The 18,865-nt window shown below is 33.6% G+C and overlaps 1 protein-coding gene across 2 annotated transcripts in view; it reads right to left on the bottom strand.

Moving 5' to 3' along the window:
- CD2AP (CD2 associated protein) overlaps positions 1-18,865 on the bottom strand; it is a 121,918-nt gene that overhangs the window by 55,448 nt on the left and 47,605 nt on the right. For both annotated transcript variants that reach the window (XM_090282557.1, XM_090282558.1), the window contains 3 exons: positions 13,629-13,782; positions 7,242-7,342; positions 4,219-4,339 (listed from right to left, as the gene is read on the bottom strand). In XM_090282557.1, the coding sequence (XP_090138683.1) occupies positions 4,219-4,339; positions 7,242-7,342; positions 13,629-13,782 (376 nt within the window). The remainder of the gene's footprint in view (positions 1-4,218; positions 4,340-7,241; positions 7,343-13,628; positions 13,783-18,865) is intronic.

Below are 18,865 nucleotides of genomic sequence, written 5' to 3'. Positions count from 1 at the left end.
ACCTCACTTGATCACTTTATTGTACCAGTAGCAGAGGTTTTAACTTTAACTCTAAATGAACTCACCCTACCTATTTTACAGACATCTGAAGTCTTTGAGTCCAACACACCCTGTCCTGAGGGAGATCTCAACAGTCCTTCAATTGTTATCCCTGAATGATATCTGTTTCCTGTAATCAGCACTGTTTAACATTGATTGATGAGCTTTACATGCGTGCTATATGACCTTAAGCTCATTGCACTCAGTAAAAGACCTTTGAGGAAGGCAATCGAGGCATTTGTCTCTCAGACATTTGCCGGCCTTCTCTCCCCTAGCACAAGCTGCCTGGGAAGTCGTCATTTCATCCACGATACCAGGGGATCTCTGTGGGTCAGGGGTCCCCAACAGTATTTATATTTAGAGTTTCCCTTCACTGGCTTTGACTTTCAAATTTCAGATTTAAGAATGCACCGATTCCATGTGAAATGGCGCTGTACTCACTATCATTGCTCATTAACTCTTGAAGGGCTCGAAGTACATGAAAACACAGTTCTATAGGTATGATTAAAAGAAAATTAAGACACAACAGGCAAATGAGTGGGCTAAAATAGTGAGAATTCTGTAACATTCACTCCCCCACATGTTAAAGAGCATAGCAAGGTAAAAAGATCAGAACAGATTTCCAATTGTCATTTTTACCACTCCATGGTTGAATATTCTCAGTTACAATGGAGTGAACTAACCTCCTCAAAAGTTAGGAGAATCTGCCCTAGCTGGTGGGAGCATCATCCCATAAACCGCAAAGGTTGTGGGTTTGATTCCCAGTCAGAGCAAATGCCTGCCTAGGTTGTAGGTTTGAACCCTGGCCCAATTGGGGAACACACAGAGGGTGACCCATCTCTCACATCGATGTTTGCCTTGCAAATCTTTCCCCCTCCCTTCCCCTTTCTAAAGTCAGTAAGCATGTCCTCAGGTGAGGATGAAAAAAAATGTTAGGAGAATTTAACATGACGAAGTGTTTGAAAAGTTCTCTGTACACCACAAAAGACCATTCATTCACTGAGTACCAATGTGCCAATGTTCTAGAAACTGAGTATGCAGAAATGCACAATATGTATATTCTAACATGGGGTCAGACAATAAGAAAATTAATAAATACATCAAAGAAGATAAGGAAATTAAAGAGTGGGGACAGCAGCTTTTTGGATGTTTTATACAGAGCTGTCAGGAAAGGCCTCACTGAAAAGGTGACTTCTGAGCAGATTACTGAAATCAGACAAAAAACTATGAGTACATCAAAGAAAAACATTCCCAAAGGTATACAGTAGTCCTTCTCTGTATCACGGTTCACTTATCGCGGCCTCATTGTATCGCAGGATTTTAAAAAATATTATATTTAATTATCGCAGATTTTTTGTTGTATCGCGGGATTTTGCGGTAGTATACGTTATGTTGTTAAAGTTACGTAGGTTTAAGAGTGTAGAATATGTTTAAGAACATAAGTAGTGTTTATAAAAGTGTGGAAAAGGTTAATACGGGAGTGGGAAAGGTTAATAAGGGACTGGGGACAGTTTATAAGTGTGTGGGAAGGGTTTATAAAGCCTTAAAATATGTATAAATACTAAAATAAATGTAAGGTTCCTACTTCGTGGATTTTCACCTATCATGGGAGTGTCTAGAATGTAATACCCGCCATAAGTGAGGGAATACTATACAGCAGGTACACAGGCTACGAGACATGAATGTTCCTGACTTAATATGGGTAGCTATTAGAAGATGAACATTCTGTAGGGAGATAATGAAAATTAACAGGCTGTTACAATTATACAGTAAAAATAAAACTTATACCAGGGTAAGAAGCAGTGGAGGTGATAAAAGAAAACAGATTCTGCATGTTTATTTAGTAGGTCACACAATGCGGAGTGTAAGATTAAAAAGAAGAGTAAAAGATGAATTTAATTCTTTGGTCTAACCAAAAGAGGGCTAGAGTTGCCATTAACTCAGATGAATAAGAGTGTATAGAGCAAATCTGGGTAAAGGGACAGAAGATCAGTTTTAACCACTTAAGTTTAAGATGCCTATTAGATACTTAAATGGAGATTTTGATAGGCTTACAATGGAGAAGACTGATGCCAGGGAGGAAAATCCCAGCAGATACAGTGGCTGGTTTATAGAATGGGGGTGGGGAGGAGACTGAAAGCAAGCAAGTGGAAACTGAGAGTGACAAAGGAGACTAAACAAAAAAAAGATTACGGAGTCATTTTATTATAAAAATGGAAATATAACACCTCCTTGGAAAGTAAAGCTTTTAATGAAATGGAACACTAAAAAATTTTTATCTTGAGATTTGATATAGAAACTAATCAGTAACAAAACAAATTACGAATTCACCACATTCCTGAAAAATATAATAGTGGTTTTCTTACAACTTTTATTCTATAGTTCTTCAATGAAAACTTAGAGTATAAGAATAAATTACCCATGAAGACTCAGGTAATATTGTTCACCTTTCGTCTAGAGTCAGAATTATCTTTTTAGCAGCAATAGCTTGAGTTTCTTTTTCTTTTTTAAGGATTATATTTATTTATTTTTAGAGAGAGGGGAAGGGAAGAAGAAAGGGAGAGAAATACCAATCAGTTGCTTCTCGTAACATACACTGATCGTGCCCCAACAGGGGACCAAACCCACATCCCAGGCATGTGCTCTGACCGGGAATAGAACTGGTGACCTTTTGCTTTCAGGGACAACACCCAACCAACTAAGTCACATGGGTCAGGGCTGTAATAGCTAGAGTTTAACTGCTCAAAACAAGAACACCATCCCATATATTTCAGCTTATTGATTACAAGAGAACAGAAGAGCTCTACTAAATGTAAAGAAGTGTAAGAAACTATGTAAAATAATCAAATTGTGGTGGATATGGTATTTCAATACTCTAAGCAAAAAATAATTTAAAATATAGAGTTGACTATAATTCCTGAAACATCTACTAGAAACATACATTATTTTACTAACTAAAAAGACTGTCAAAACACCAATTATAGACAGAGGTTACTATGCATTGTTAGGACACAGAGAGAGTGAACATCAATTCTTTAAGTCATAAAATCATAAGCTCAATCCCTTAAATTAAAACTTAAAGGACTATATACTTTTATCACTAAAGTTCTAAAATCCTTATAAAGCACTCACTTCCTGGCATACAAAACAATATTCAAAAACTCTCTGCCTAAAAGTTAGGAGTTAAAAAAAAGGAATTATAGTGTACTTAAACCACTGACTTACCACCCCATCATTACAAAGTTCCACATTTAGAATGCTTGTTATTGTAAGGGGGTTAAGCAAGCACGGAAGTACACTTTTAACAGATATAACTCTGCAAGGTTACTAACATTCAAATAAGGCTAAACAGTGCAAGAAAATGATCAAAGTATTTATAATTATAAAAATAATAAACTACATCCAAATTTAAATTTGATTTCTTTTGTTAGTGGTCCCCATATGGAGTTTAAATTTTGTACATATTTTAAGGGCTCAACTTATACTGCATAAATTTTAATGTTAAAAATAAAGGATCAGAAGATCAATACCTATAAAACATAAGAAATATCAATATGGATCAGAAGTAATTCAGGGGACAGTTTGCTAAGAAATAAGTTTACCATTAAATTTCAGTCATATGTTTTTAGTACTTATGTCTGTTCTCCGATGGTTTTTCTATATTCTTAAAACATAAGTTTTGACTTCAGAATTGGTACCAAGTATTTCTCAAGTAAGTGTACCATAAAATAGTAAATCTGTTTGTTATGACTCCTCTATTTACTCCCATCTCAATGATTTTCTATACTTCAGTGGAATCAGCATCTACACTGCATACTGACTTCATCATCTTTGACTTTAGGAATTTCTAAAATCCGTGATGTGGATAGAACATTTGCAAACTCAGATCAAAACTATATGTAAGTATATATTAAGTGGGAAGAGATATGGTAACATAAGTATTATCATTTTGTAATCAGGGTACTTACCAAAGGTTTACTTCAGGCTGAAGCAGACATCAGAGGAATAACATTAAAGGTATTTACTTCATTTTAAGATCCTGTCATAAACTTTTTTTAAAAAAAATAAACTGAAGCTCCCAGTTCAAAAATAAGAATAGTTTCAAAAAAACACAAAACAAAACACTCCATGATATATAAGGTTTATTTAAATCTATTCAAAAATTTTAAAATAGTCTACCTGAATCCTCCTGGGCTTCATGAGTTTCACCATCATCTGTTACCTCTAATTCTTTCACAAAATTCGAGGGAAACAGTCCCAACTTGTTGTTCAGGGTTCCACTCCACCAGCCTTCTTCTACCTGAAAGAGTTTATAACTCAAAAATCATACAAATTTCTCTTAATGAAAATCTTCCCCCTATGGGGGAAATTAAGCGATCGAAAATTAAGCAATGGGAAATTAAACTATGGAAGTGAATGAGCACAAAGTTAGTGATACAAAATAATCCCTTTAAATCTGTAAGAAAACAGTATTTTTAAGTAGATTAAATCTAAGTGGATTGGTTTAACCATATATGGGATTAGTCATGTATCATCAGCACTTAGCAACATTTACAACTGAGAACTTGTAATCAACTGTAATCTTATAAAGAATTTTCATGAAAGTATCAGATAACCAAGAATAACAGCAAGAAGCAGATAGTTTTCTTCTGGAATGTTACTCTTTTTAAACGCTACTGAGCCTCAGTTTGTAATTATGACATATATTTAGGTATTTGGTGAATATAACTATCTAAAGGCACATGACATTATTCAGCCTTTTACTCTTAACCCAAGTATGAAAAAGAATCACTTATTTTTAAAAGTCCTGGTGTCATGCTCTACTGAACACTACCCCACCCCAACTAGAAATAGTCTCAGAAACTCTTTAGAAAATTTTGTACATTCAACTAATAACAAGGTTACTAAATTTCCATGAAAGTACTTAATAATATTTAATAACTGGTTTATAATGTATAGTTTTAACTAAAGATGCTTAGACATATTAACAGGTAAACACGATTTTTTAAAGAGTAAACTATTCATTGTCAAAACACAGCAGTATATGCAATATCATAGCTATTTCTTGTTTAAAACACTTAAAATGTTTTTTTACCTCATTATAATGACAAGCAAACTTTAATAAGCTATTCATCTAACAGGCACTCACTATGTAATATAAGTCATGGTGTTAACTGCTAGGAAAAGATTCAAGTTTGCATATGAGAAATCTCTGTCCTTGATTAAAACAATCTAAAGAAAACAAATAAGTAAGCAGATCATTACAATATAATCTAAGAGGTGCTCTAACAAAAGTATGAACAAAATGCTATAAGAGCACAAAGGGCTAAAAAAATAAAAAAAAATAAAAAGGACTACTCTAAAATAAGGAAATGACAAAAGAGCTGTCTATTGTCTAGGTAAAAAGCATGTTAAAAAATATGGTGACATAAAAATGAAGAACTTATTCATGGAATATATATATATAGCTGAAATATGAGGCTAGAAAACAAGCTGGTTGAAGGAAAAATGAAGGCAGAAGGTGTTATTAATTTCAGAATTTTTAGCAGACTTAAGGAGGCATCAAAGGTTTGGGGGTTCTTCAAAACCAGCTCTGCTGGAGATATGTAGACCAAATTGGAACAGACACAACAAAGAGAAAAACATCAGAAAACCATTATCTACACCTGGAATCTGAAATTGCAAGTAACTGGGTAGTTCGGGTAAATAACCCTATAGTAATTCCTATTAAGAGGCAGGGTAGTATGGTGATAAGGAACACTGACTGAAAAACAGACCTTGTGGATTCAGATTCTGGCTCCTCTACATGCTGGCATATGAACTTGGGCAAAGGTGTCTGAAACAAGATCTCCTATCCCATATGCTTATCTACAATGTAAACTTGACATCCTTCCCACCAAGAAGCGGTAGCCATTGTCCCCACCCTTTTCAATCTTGCTTGGTGAAAGTGACACTATCACTTCCAAGGTTAGATTATAAAAGGCTATCTCTATGTTCCCTGAAATGCTTATATTTAAGAGCCCTGAACTGCCATGCCATAAATCCCACTATCCTGAAACCTCCCCCAACTATAGTAAGAAAGCCAAGCCAAATGGAGACTCTACGTAATGGCTCTCTATAGGCAGTCCTAATCTTCCAAGTCTTCTAAGCACCAGACACCTCAGTGAGGAAGCCTTTCCATGACTTTGAATCTTTCCAGTTGAGGACCCCAGACATCACAGAGCAGACACAAGCAATCCTTGCTGTGCCCTATCTGAATTTGTGACCAACATACCTATGAACCTAATTAAACAACTGTTGTTTGCTACAAAGTTTGGGATGGCATGTCATGCAGCAACATTAATTGGAAGAGCCAATCACTTATCTCCTATAATTTAATCTCTGTAAATGTAAAATTGGGATCAAAACTCCTATATTCAGGTTTTTTAAAAATTTAAAGGAAATAATAAATGTAAAAGTCTTTCAGATATAATATAGGTTCAGTACATATTAACTATTATTGCTACCTAGCAGAAATAAAAGTGAATAGCTTTTCGTGTAAACATATTGGAACTTAACATAAACCTAAGTAAGGAACTGCATCACATGATGTTAGGACACAATATCAATTCCTGTGACAAATACATGGTATCAAAACATATACTTTAAAAATGAGAACTTCAACTGCCAAATAAAACCTCAATATTCCTTTATTGGTAAAAGGAGATATATAAAAAGTTATTTTTAAAATACTTTTAAATATTCTAAGATAGTAAACAAGGGAAAAGTGTTTTTTGGTTAATATTTCAATGTGATAATTAGAACAATGCAAAGCTTTTTAAAGACTCTGCTTTCGAGTTTCCATTTTACTGCTTTGTGCCTAAAGTAAATTCAGAACCAAACGAAAGGTTTATGTTTGTAGTCACTTAGATTACATTAACTTTTAGTTTTAACAGTTTTTTTCCTTTCTAAAGTCAACAGATATAGACACAATACACAAATATTAGATATAGCAAGGATGAGCAATGTTTTATTTCTACAGACAAGACAACCAGATAGTCATTAAAGATTTACTTTAAAGTCTGTATCTTAAAATTTTTATAAAAAACAATGAAACTTGCAAAAAATTCTAACAAAAAATTAATATCCTTACAAAGTATTTTTCTGATACCCAAAGCATCAATTGTAATTGCTGCTTTATCTCTAACACATATTTTCCTTACCTCTTCATTAATATCAATAATATCTCCCACTTTCAGCTCCAGTTCATCATCATTTTGTGGAATGTACTCAAAGAGAACCTTACACTGACGCTTCTTGTTCTCTAAAGAAAGTAACAGAAAAAAATTAGATTAAGAAAGATCACTAAAACAACAATAGCAACTTTATTTACATACTGTGTTTCTTCCATGGGATTTATATACATGGACAAAAATAGAACATGTAAGCATTCTAAACAGCTAACTACAATCAATTCTGGGTGGCTTTTCACCTTGCCCCCACTTTATAACCTATTCATCCCAAAATAAATTAACACCAACTACAAATAAGGTATAAAGCTCACAGCAATGAAATCATTTATACATCTGATCCCACCAATTATACAAAAGATATTCACTGCCAATTTTGAGACATTTTAGAAATACAGACAATAAAAGATAGTGTTGGCACAATAAATTTATCACATACAAGTCCTCTAAAGCCAGTGATTTTCGGACTACTCCTTGATCAAAGCCTAGGAATATTTAAAATGCCTGATTTAAGAGTATCTGTGTTAAAAAACAAGAGAGACAAAATACACAAATCTAAAATGTACTTTATTTTTGCAAATAACTTTTCTGACAGATAAAAATCAAACGCATAAAGGTAAAGATAAAAATACTTTTACTTTATCTTTTCAAACAAGCTTCATTTTTCAGGCAAGTAATGATTATTTGTAACAATCCAAGTTTGTGGCTCTCAACTTCTTTTAAACTCTTAATAATTGAGAACTCAGACTCACTCCTTTCTTTGAAAGTGAATCAGATAAATCAGCTAGAGGTAGATGAACAGGTATGGTTGATTAAAGGACTGCTTCTTGCTACCCAAAGAAATTAAGAGAAGGCTGAGACTTGGAAGGGCAGCAATGGAAAAATTAGCAAAAGCAAAGATGTGTTATGGAAGACCAAGGCTAAGATCATCCACAATCTCATATTCCCAATTACTATCTACAAATGTGAAAGTTGGACAGCAAAAAAGGCTGAGAGGGAAAAAAATTGATTAATTTGATACATTATTTTGGAGAGGGCTGTGTGGATACCGTGGACCTCCAGAAAGATAAACAAGTTGGTCCTAGAACAAATTAACCCTGAAATATTGCTGCAGGTAAAAATGGCAAAACGAAACCCTGGCTGGTGTGGCTCAGTGGATTGAGCGTCGGCCTGCGAACCAAGTGTTGCTGGTTTGATTCCCACTCAGGGCACATAACTAGGTTGCACGTCAGGTCCCCAGTTGGGGGCGTGAGTGAGAGGCAACCACACAGTGATGTTTCTCTCCCTCTCTTTCTCCTTACCTCTCTCTCTAAAAATAAACAAACAAACAAATAAATAAATTATTTTTAAAAAATGACAAAACTGAAGTTGTCCTACTTTGGGCACATCATGAGAAGACAATTATTTCAGCTCTGACATTCTACAGATCTATAAAATTATCAACACACAAAAAATAAACCTAACAACCCCAAAACAACAAAAGAAGAACATTGCAACCAAAATCTCAGAATAATTTTAAGTAATAATTTAAGAATAGTGGCTTTATGTATATTGCAGGAAAGCTTCTCATCTCTTAAGACTAGAGATAAATATAGTTCCTAAATATTTTTACAAGTTGTTGAGGTGACCTTGAGAAAATGTGTTCTTTGTAGTCAGCACTTCATAAACGAAGGGAAAATGATCTATATTATTGAAAATATATTTTGTTCGGTGTACTGAATCTTTTGTATCACTCTGATAAATCTTAGGCTTTTAAAAAATAGTTTGCTTTTTAATGAGTATAAATATCCTTTTAAATGATTTACAGTAGAAAAAAATATTAATTAGTTCCCCTATCCCCAAGCATATCAATCAACTTTGAGCAGCCTAGTGGTATTTTAACCAAAAGCCTTGGCTTTTCTTCCTCACACTAAGCATAATTCTCCACTGAATGGTTTTATCCAAAGTAGTGTACAAAATTTTTTGCAAAGAAATGTTTCATTTTTCAAAGGAAAGAGCCATATTGAAAAAAACTTCTAAATAGCCCCTATTAATTACCACAAAATGTGAGTCACTTATTCTAAAAATATTTTTTCACTATTCCATTTTTAAATATGGTTCACTCCTAGGATGAGGTGACTGCCTCTATTGAACTCATCTATTAAATGGCAGCAAAATTAAAGAAATTTTGAGATTTTTTTTTACATTCTCAAATGGCATATACAATGTCTACCCATACATACTGACCAATAAATATTTACTTAAGTACTAAAATATATCAGAACCTCTGCTAAGCACTAAATAAAACAGTATGTGTAATAGTAGAGTTGTCAATAAAAGAATGCATAAAATTAAGTTGATTTTTAAAAACAGCAACTAGTATTTTCTTTTTAAAAATTTATTGATTTTAGAGAGAGGAAAGAAGAGAGAGAAACGCTGATTTGTTGTTCCACATATTTATGCATCATTCATTGATTCTTGTATGTGCTCTGACCAGGGATCAAACCTGCAACCTTAACGTGTCAGAACAACGCTCTAACCAACTAGGCTACCCAGTCAGGACATAATTAGTATTTTCTTATCACAAACAATCTCAATATAGCTTTTCACATCTAAACGATGTCAAGAAAGTGTTTTTTTTTTTTTAAAGTCAATATTTTATAAGTAAAGCTATTACCAAGGAAGAGGATAAAGGATATACAACAAAGGCAGGGTCATATTTCATGTCTTTTATCTGTTAGTACTATCCTAAGTCTTTCACAAACATCTCCCACACAACAGACCATAAAAATGTATTATCATCATTTTACCAATGAGAAAACAGAACTCAAGATAACCTGTCCAAGACCACAGAGCTAAAGAGAGGCAAAACTTAAGCCTTTAATCTTCCCACCAGGTCATCATGCTGCCTCCTCTACAGATTACAGTGCTTTAACTAGCTCATGCAGTCTAATCAAGTCAGGTCCTTATTCCTTGAAAATGCCATACACTTGCTTATCTCCATGGGTCTTCCAAATGTAGCAATTCTACCTGGAATTCCATAATGCCCAATGAAAACCATCAAAAGTTAAGAAACACAGTAATGAGTCATAAATATGGTTGAATCTTTTAAAAATATTCTTTCTTATCTCCTCAGCAAAAAAAAGAAAAAAAAAATCATAATACTTAGGCCATTAAATGGAAGATTCAAGCCGTTCAAGATCCTAGCTACATTGATGAGACATACCGCTTGATGAAGACAATTAAAATCTTAGAAAATATTATCATTATCACCATCATGAAGAAAAAACTCATATGATTAAGGATGCAGTTATGTCTACAACGTACTTTCAACTGATTCAGTTTAAAAAATATATTTGTATATGTACGAGTATACAGATATAAAGCCAATGTGACAAAATGTTAACAGCAAACTTAAATGAAGCATATACTGTGTTCACTGCACAATTATTCTTTCAACTTTTCTGTTATATTTTCAAAATAAAATAGAAAGTTAGAACATCCTAACCTATTCATTTGAGAAGCCAAAGATACAAAGGAGTCATTTGAATGAGTCTTTTTTCCCCTTTATGAGTCAGAATATTTTAATGTCAAAGAGCACAACCTGACCTAATATGTTCTTTTATAAAAATGTAAGCTGTAAAGATGTATTTTCAGTAACCATATTTTGATGGTATTCAGGATTTTCATTAGCTTCTTCAATGCCGACTCAAAATCAGGAGGCATACTATTTGCTACCATCTGTTTACTGGGAATTAAACTCTGTATAGACTGACATTCTAGTCAACTAATTTTCCACAACTACTGGTGATCTAACAGTATCAATCTCAACATGTCATTCATATTCAAAATAATTTTTAACTAGATGAAAAATCATTTCTGCAGCATGAGTTTCCACTAATAAGGAATATAAAGTTATAAGCACTGATTCCTTCCTTTACACATGCCAAGAGTAGATTCTCATCTGACATCCATTTTTTCCCACGTATAAACTAAAATATCTACTAATATTCTACAATGAATATTATATAGAGTTGTGATGCTCAAAGATGTCAACTCTTTAATCTCGAAGTAAAATACACCATCCATTATCCTCATGCCTGACTTTACAAGGGTCTCGGCAGTAATGTGAGAATTGTACCTGTTTTGCTCTTCTATAACTTTAGCAACTTGTGATAGTCAACTTGGTCCTCGAAAAACATTATTCTGTGCTAGCTCTAGAAAATAAATATCTGTTTGACCAAAGAAGTTATCATGCTTAACTAAGTTTCAATGGCTTCATGATCAGACTTCACAAAAAAGCCAACATTTCTTTGGCTGCAGAAACTTCAAAAACAAACAAACAAAAACACAACAACAACAAAAAAAGTGCCAGCCAAGTACAATTTCCAGATATTTAGCATGATACCATCTATTTGAACTTAACCTCTTCAGTTACTTATATAAAATTCGACACACGCAGATTCACCTGTCTTGGCACACAGAGATTTATAATGAATATTTAGCCTGCATTATCAATCTTTATAATGGCTTTAAGGTTAAAAAAACACATTTTATTAATAGTATGGGTAGTAGTATCCTCTACTATTTAATATTGCAATGAACCACTTGCCAAAGAGTCTATTTTGTGAATTAGGAATATAACACTAACAAAAACAAACAAAAAGCAGATTAAAAACAAAAACAAAAACTTAAGTTTGCTTTTCCTGGAAAAGCAATCTGAAAGCAAAAACAACCTGCATCCTGTTTTAAATGTTAGCTAGCACCAAATGACCAGTTTAGTACTTGCAGCACAGGCACTTAAAAGCAAGTTATGGAAGAGCCTTAGAAAAAACCTAAGCCTCCTGGCATCAACTACATAATGTTTTTTCTTTCTTACAAGAAAATGAATTATGACCCATGTTCTTGAGGAAGGTAAAAATTTAGTATGTCCTTTCCTATTAGAAGACAAAATAAAATATTCATAGCTTTGAAATCCTTTTGTCTAGCCTTAAGAAGAAACTTGTCTTTTTAAGTTCAGTAAAGCTAAAGAAAATGGTAAATGGATTTTACAATAGGCAGAGGTCATAAGTAGCCCTTCTGTGGGCCTGGTAATTCTCCTTGTGCACAGAAATTCTACATACAGCTTCACCTGTAGGATGTGGACGTAGTGTGTTATCTGTTTCCCAATCTCTAAACAAATAGAATTTCAGAGTCCAGGACAATTAGAACTACTGAAACTGTCCACCTTCAGCCAGTGGACTGAAAACAGTACGGGTAATAACTAAATATTGTTTGTACATTGCATTTACCGGGAAACAAAAAACCCAGAGAACCCTTTAACTGGCCTGTCTCAATGTCATGAAATGTTTTACTTTTATGAAAATCTAGTTTTATTTTATGAAAGTAATCAAAGGGTGATATAACACAGAAAGTACATGTTTCCCCAAACTTAAGACAACAGTATGGAAAGTAACAGGTTGAGCTGTGAGGTACTATAAAATTCATACATTTTTCCTATGTTTGTGAAATGTATGTAAACAAAACTTCTTTTCTGCAGGCTACTTGGTACTGCAAAAGACTTGAAGACTACAATACCTAAGTCACTAATCTAAGATAAATGCGGCTGAACCCTCATTTACTACTTATTTAATTAAATTGAATATAGTAGTCAGTATTCAATCTCTCAAGGGGCTTCAGGTCTTACACTATGTTAAAAATGTTACCTACTTCCATAAATGCTTCACTTCTTTGAACATGTTTAATATTTTTTTAATAAGTCTTCCCCAAGATGTTAACCTTTTTGAGAACAGCAATATTTTTTTTACCACTTTCTCACCAGCAGCAAAATAAAGAGTTTATATGATCTAAGATAATAAGATGGGCTCCAACTCATGTCTGATTTCAAATGTGATGCTTGCTCTCTATGCTAAACTGTTCTCCTAACATAGTTACAGAATACCAAATACTTAAAAGGCACTCTGTTGAGCCAATCACCCTAGAAAACGGAATGTTTATGTTCAGGTATTTAACCACTAAAGAAATGTACTATCAAAATTCTTGCATCTATCTATACTGCTAAAGGATAAGCAGATATTTAAGCATCTCATTAAATAAATGGTATTAAAATAAGTTTGAGGCAGAGTATTAACTATTCAACAGAGATTATAACACCATAAAGAAAACAAAGCCTCATATTCTAATTTATAATTACAGTTGCCAGCAATTCAGGCCATCATATGAAGAATGACTACACGAGCCAGTAACTTGTAACATGAGAATAAGTGGAAAGTTTCTGCACTCAGCTGCAAAAGGTTGAGCTAATTTTTAACCATAATTTATGAACAGCTACAAGACACTTTTATTCTGACTTAATTTAACAGTAAAAAATTATTTACGTACTCTTCTTAATGTTTTTAGTTTGTGGATGTGGCTGAATTCCTCCAGCTGGAAGTCCATAGGTACTTATTCGTTGTACAAGACTTGCTACATTCCCATGCCTTTCCCGTTTGATGGGCAAATCGTCATCCTTGGATTCTGTCTCTTTCTTAATTTCCTGTAAAAGAGGGAAATCTGTAAATAGGCAAATTTATATTTTATTAAATTAAATTCTGAAATGTAAATAAAACATGATACCAACAGTTTTCAACATTTTTCTCTGCCCGCACAAATTTAAAGAATGCAACACACTTTGGTAACACTGGTTCATTATCAGTTTAAGTCTTATCAGAATTAAAGAAAAGGAGGCTGAGAGACCACCTCCACCCCAACATACGTTTTTCACCCTGAAATACATAAACAAACAATGACAAATAATAATTCTAAGTCAGAGGTGGACATATTTTTTCTATAAATGGTCAAATAGTAAAATATTTTAGGATCTATGGGCCACACAACCTCTGTTGAAACAATGGACTCTGCTATTTGTACTTCAGAAGCAGCTACGTACTTAAATAAATAAACCTAACTATGTGCCAACAAAATTTATGGACATTAAAATTTCAACTTCATATCATTTCACATGTCATTAAATATTGTTCTTCTTTTGATTTTTTTTTACAACCATTTATAAAATTCTTAGCTAGCATTCTTGGCTCATGGACGTTATAAAAACAGGTGGTGTTCAGATTTGGCCAGTGGAGCCATAATTTAGTGAACCCTGTTCTAAGTCAGAGGCTAATAAAAGATATGCAAACCTTCATGAAAAGAAGTATGAAATTGTATTGGAAGACATACAATAAGACAAAAGGGAAGCTATGCCATGTTCAGTTTAAAAACTTAGTATCCCAAAGATATCAATTCTCCCTGAAACTAATGTAATGATTCAAAGCAATTCCAAAAATATCTCACAGATCTGGACGAATTATTTAATAAAGAGTTTCTAAATATGTATAAAAGAATAAGGTCAAGAATAGCCAGAATACTTCAGGGCAAAGAAAGTGAAAGGACTTTTTCTTTTTAAGTAAGATATAAAGAAGAACAATGTGATGCTATAAATTAGATAGTGTTATACTGGCACAAAAACAGACATACTGATAAATGAAACAATATAAAAAGCCCATAAACAAATAATTTGATTTTAACAGACAAAAAGTGAGAAAAAATTACAAGGTGCTTGTAAAACTAATGTTCCATATTTAGTGTGTAGGGAATAAAACAGAATTCCTACCTCACATATTTAATCTTAAAATTAGTAATTTCTGTTCATTAAAATTAACCATTAAAAAAATTAATCACTAACCAGAAGATCTTTTTCACATACAAAGTTAACAAAGAATTTACTTTCTAACTGGTAGGACTTCAGATGATTTTTCATTTACAATATTCAAGTGCTTGATGCTTTTTTTTTTTTTTTTTAAGAAAAACAACACAATGCATACCATTTTGCTATCAGAATAAGTTTTTCATTTGGGTAAACTGTTACATTGGTGGAGGAATGTGAACAATTATTAAAGTACAAATCATAGAAGACAAAATATTTTATAATATAGACAGTTTGCTTCGTTTTCATGGGCTATGCACTTCAGGAAAAATACTTCAATTTGCTATTAAATACATGACACATGAACATTTGGAAACCTCAGTTTTCAGACTGTACTTAGTATTTTTCAAACTAATACTAACATAAAATATATGTAAAGAGTGGCAGTTACAAATTCAGCATGCTAAAGAGTTTTCATTTTGGATTCTCCTGGTTCTTGAGCTACCTACGTTTTAAAAAATAAGCCATATCTCTGACAGCCATTGTTGCTTTCTAGTAAAAGACCAAGAACTCAGCTTGACTGTCAAATCTTGTTCTTCTAGGGAAGTAACTCTAATTTAACCTAATGTGATTGAAAGTACAGGTTCAGGAGACAGACACATGGGTACAAATCTGGGCACTATTCTGTCTACTAGCTATGTAACTTACATTACTTTGGTTATATACGTTATCTTTTTGTTTTTTGTTTCCCAAAGATTTTAATTTAGTTATTTTTAGAAATTGGGGAAGGAAGGGGAGAAAGACAGTGGTGTGTAAGAGAAACACTGATTGGTTGTTTCTTGCATACAACAACAGGGGACGTGGCCCACAACCCAGGCATATGCCTGGCTGGGAATCAAACCAGCAACCTTTTGGTTTGCAGGATGATGCCCAATGCCACATCAGTCGTGGCTATTTATATTACCTTTTGATAAAAATTAACTATGTGAGCCCTTACCAGGTAGCTCAGCTGGTTTGAAAGTCATCCTGTACACCAAAAGGTTGCGAGTTTAGTCCCCGGTTAGGGCACATACCTAGGTCGCTGGTTTGATCACCAGTCAGGGTACGAGCAAGAGGCAATCAGTTGATGTTTCTTTCTCTCTAAAAAATCAGTAAAACACATCCTCAGTTGAGGATTAAAAATAAAATTAACTACATGAATAAATATATTTAATTGAGACATTTCCCATTTCTAAAAAAATAATTTACTACATATTGCTCAAGATCTAGAAACATTTAAGGACCTTCAAAATTCTCTGAAACATAATCACATCCATGAATATTAGATATAATCTGAGGACAAAAGATACAAAATGAAAGGGAGAAGCAAACTAAGATATATGTATATACATACCCACACAGTCGACCCTAAATAGGGAAATTCAGGTTCCAAATACATAGTGTCAACTAAGATGTTATCAAGTACCAAGTGACCTTGGAGCAATGAGCAAAATTACAAATAAAGTTTGCATTGTCTCCTCCTCCACCTCTTCCTGATGCAACCTACCTACCACCAGGCACTCTCTCACCATTCCTCCCTCCTCTCCTCTCCCTCTCTCACCAACTTAACTCTCTTTTCCAGTTCCTGGACATAAAGAGTGCCCTCAAATTACTCTTTAGCAATCATCTTCCAGAATACCTATGCAGTATTAGTAAGGATTCTAGTGTTTTTTCCTTTTTCTGCCTCCTACTTAATCAGAAAGTAAATAAAATTAATATCAGAGCATCTGTTGTCTACCAACTCCACTTCCTTCCTTGACTGAAAATGATTCCAGAAGATCCAGTTAAAAAAAAAAGAAAAAAAAAAGGAGTCCTCACTTGGATAGTATTCTGTCTTGACAAAACAAACTCAGAAAAACTCTGAATCTCATTCCACAAATGAGGAAAGCCTCCTATACAGTAAGTGATGCCCATCTAAAATTAGCCAAGAAAAAAATACAATGGGGATACTTTCCAAATAGATAAGAATGTACTATATTGATTGGTTTTATTTCATAGATAAGGGGTATCAAATAGCAAATTAAAAGATGAGAAATATAAGCAAATGAGAGAGTTAAGATTGGTTAGAATATAGTTATTCTTCATCTATTAAGATAATCAAAGATACTTAACTGTATTGGATTAACCCAAAACAGATAACTTAAAAGATGATCAACAAAATTCACAAACCACTACTTCATGTTGTATAATATATCTATACAACAATTTGGTGATCTGATCATGGCCAGTGCATGATCATTTTTTAAAAATAGAAATCAATTAACTTCTATATCAAAGAATCAAAGGTCACAAAAAATAATTACCAAATTAAGAAGGCAGGAGCTTGCTTCTTTTTTCTTAAATGAAAGAAGCAGGTTAACTAATTAAATTCCTAGACAGAGTAACAGATCTTTTTATGCTAAATAAAATTAGGGAATATAGCCCTGGCTGGGTAGTTCAGTTGGTTAGAGCATCGTCCCAATATGCCAAGGCTGCAGGTTTGATTCCCAGTCAGGGCACATACAAAAATCAACCAATAAATGCATAAATAAGTGGAACAACTAAATCGATGTCTCTTTCACTCCCCCTCCCTGCCTCCCAAAATCAATAAAACTTTTTAAAAATAAAGTTAAGAAATATACTTAATTTTTAAAATTTTACACTCAGGATTTCCAAAAAAGGTGTTATATAGAAACAGAACCTCAGACTTTACAGAGGCATAAATAAGATACTGAAAGGTGACATTATTAAAGAACAAGGAAAATAAGACGAAATGTTTATTTGGTACCCATACAAAGTTTCAGCTCTGACTACATCAATGTCAGACCCACATTAAAAAAGTAGGTTTCCAAACTAACAAAATGGTTAACCTCATTTCTAGAGTTGTTTTGTGGAATATAAATGATAGCACCGGGGAATATGACTTTCACTGAGTTAGATCTGACACTTGTTTTTGACTAACTTTTGGCATCTGAATCCAAAAATGACCCCAGTTTTCCTCTATTACGTCAACTTTTTAAGGTACAGGGTACCCTCCCTTTGTCCCAAAAATCATACAAAATGTACATACAAAGGAAAATAAAGAAAAAATTACCAGAATATACTGTTTATTTAGAGTTATTTTATTCATAGAAAAGCTGTATATTGTTACTGTAAGTCAAATTGTGTACAAGTAGTAAAGTTTTGCTACCAAACATACATATTAAGGTATTTTATCTTTTCAAACGACAGGCTAGGAAATGCCAAAATGAGATACTTGAAACAGTCTCCTTCAGTTGGCAAAGCTTTAACAAATTGCTTCATGAGACCCAGTTTTATGTGCAGAGGTGGGAATATAATGTTCTTTGGGTCAACAAGTGGCTCATGTAGAATGTTTGGATCACCAGGTTTGAGGTCAGATCTTGGAGGCCAATTCGACTCCACCCAATGTTTCTCATGAGCTCTGCTGTCCCACATACACAGAAAACAGGGATACTTGGTGTATCTGTGTTGCTGACCAAGAAGCAGACCATTTGAAGGTCAACACAGATGATCCAATTGTGCTTGTGATATTGCAACAGATCAATGACTCTCGGTATGTCTTCATATGCTTCAAGAAAACAAACTGAATGGCCAATTAGGACTGCACCAAATAAATTGCCATTGTGAAGGATGACACACTTCAAGCTCCACTTTGAGCTATGGATGAACAGTCACCATTCAGTTGCATTCTAGATTGGAATTACCAAATCTTCCATTAAACCATGTATGTTATGGCAATATACAAAGCCATCGTCACTTCGAAAGTACTGCAGAAATGCACTTTCTCTTGATCAAAAGTAGGATGCTTTCGCTCCTTTTTCAAGCAAGTTTTTCTTGTGCAGTCTTGATGCTAGGAATTCTGAAGCCTTTTTGGATAGTCCCAAATCTCATGCTGAAT

Source organism: Furipterus horrens, unplaced genomic scaffold (assembly GCF_987537825.1).
Source record: "Furipterus horrens unplaced genomic scaffold, mFurHor1.1.pri manual_scaffold_6, whole genome shotgun sequence".
NCBI classification, from domain to species: Eukaryota; Metazoa; Chordata; class Mammalia; order Chiroptera; family Furipteridae; genus Furipterus; species Furipterus horrens.
The sequence above is the reverse complement of the archived record's forward strand: the minus strand, read 5'-3'. Positions and strand labels throughout refer to the sequence as shown.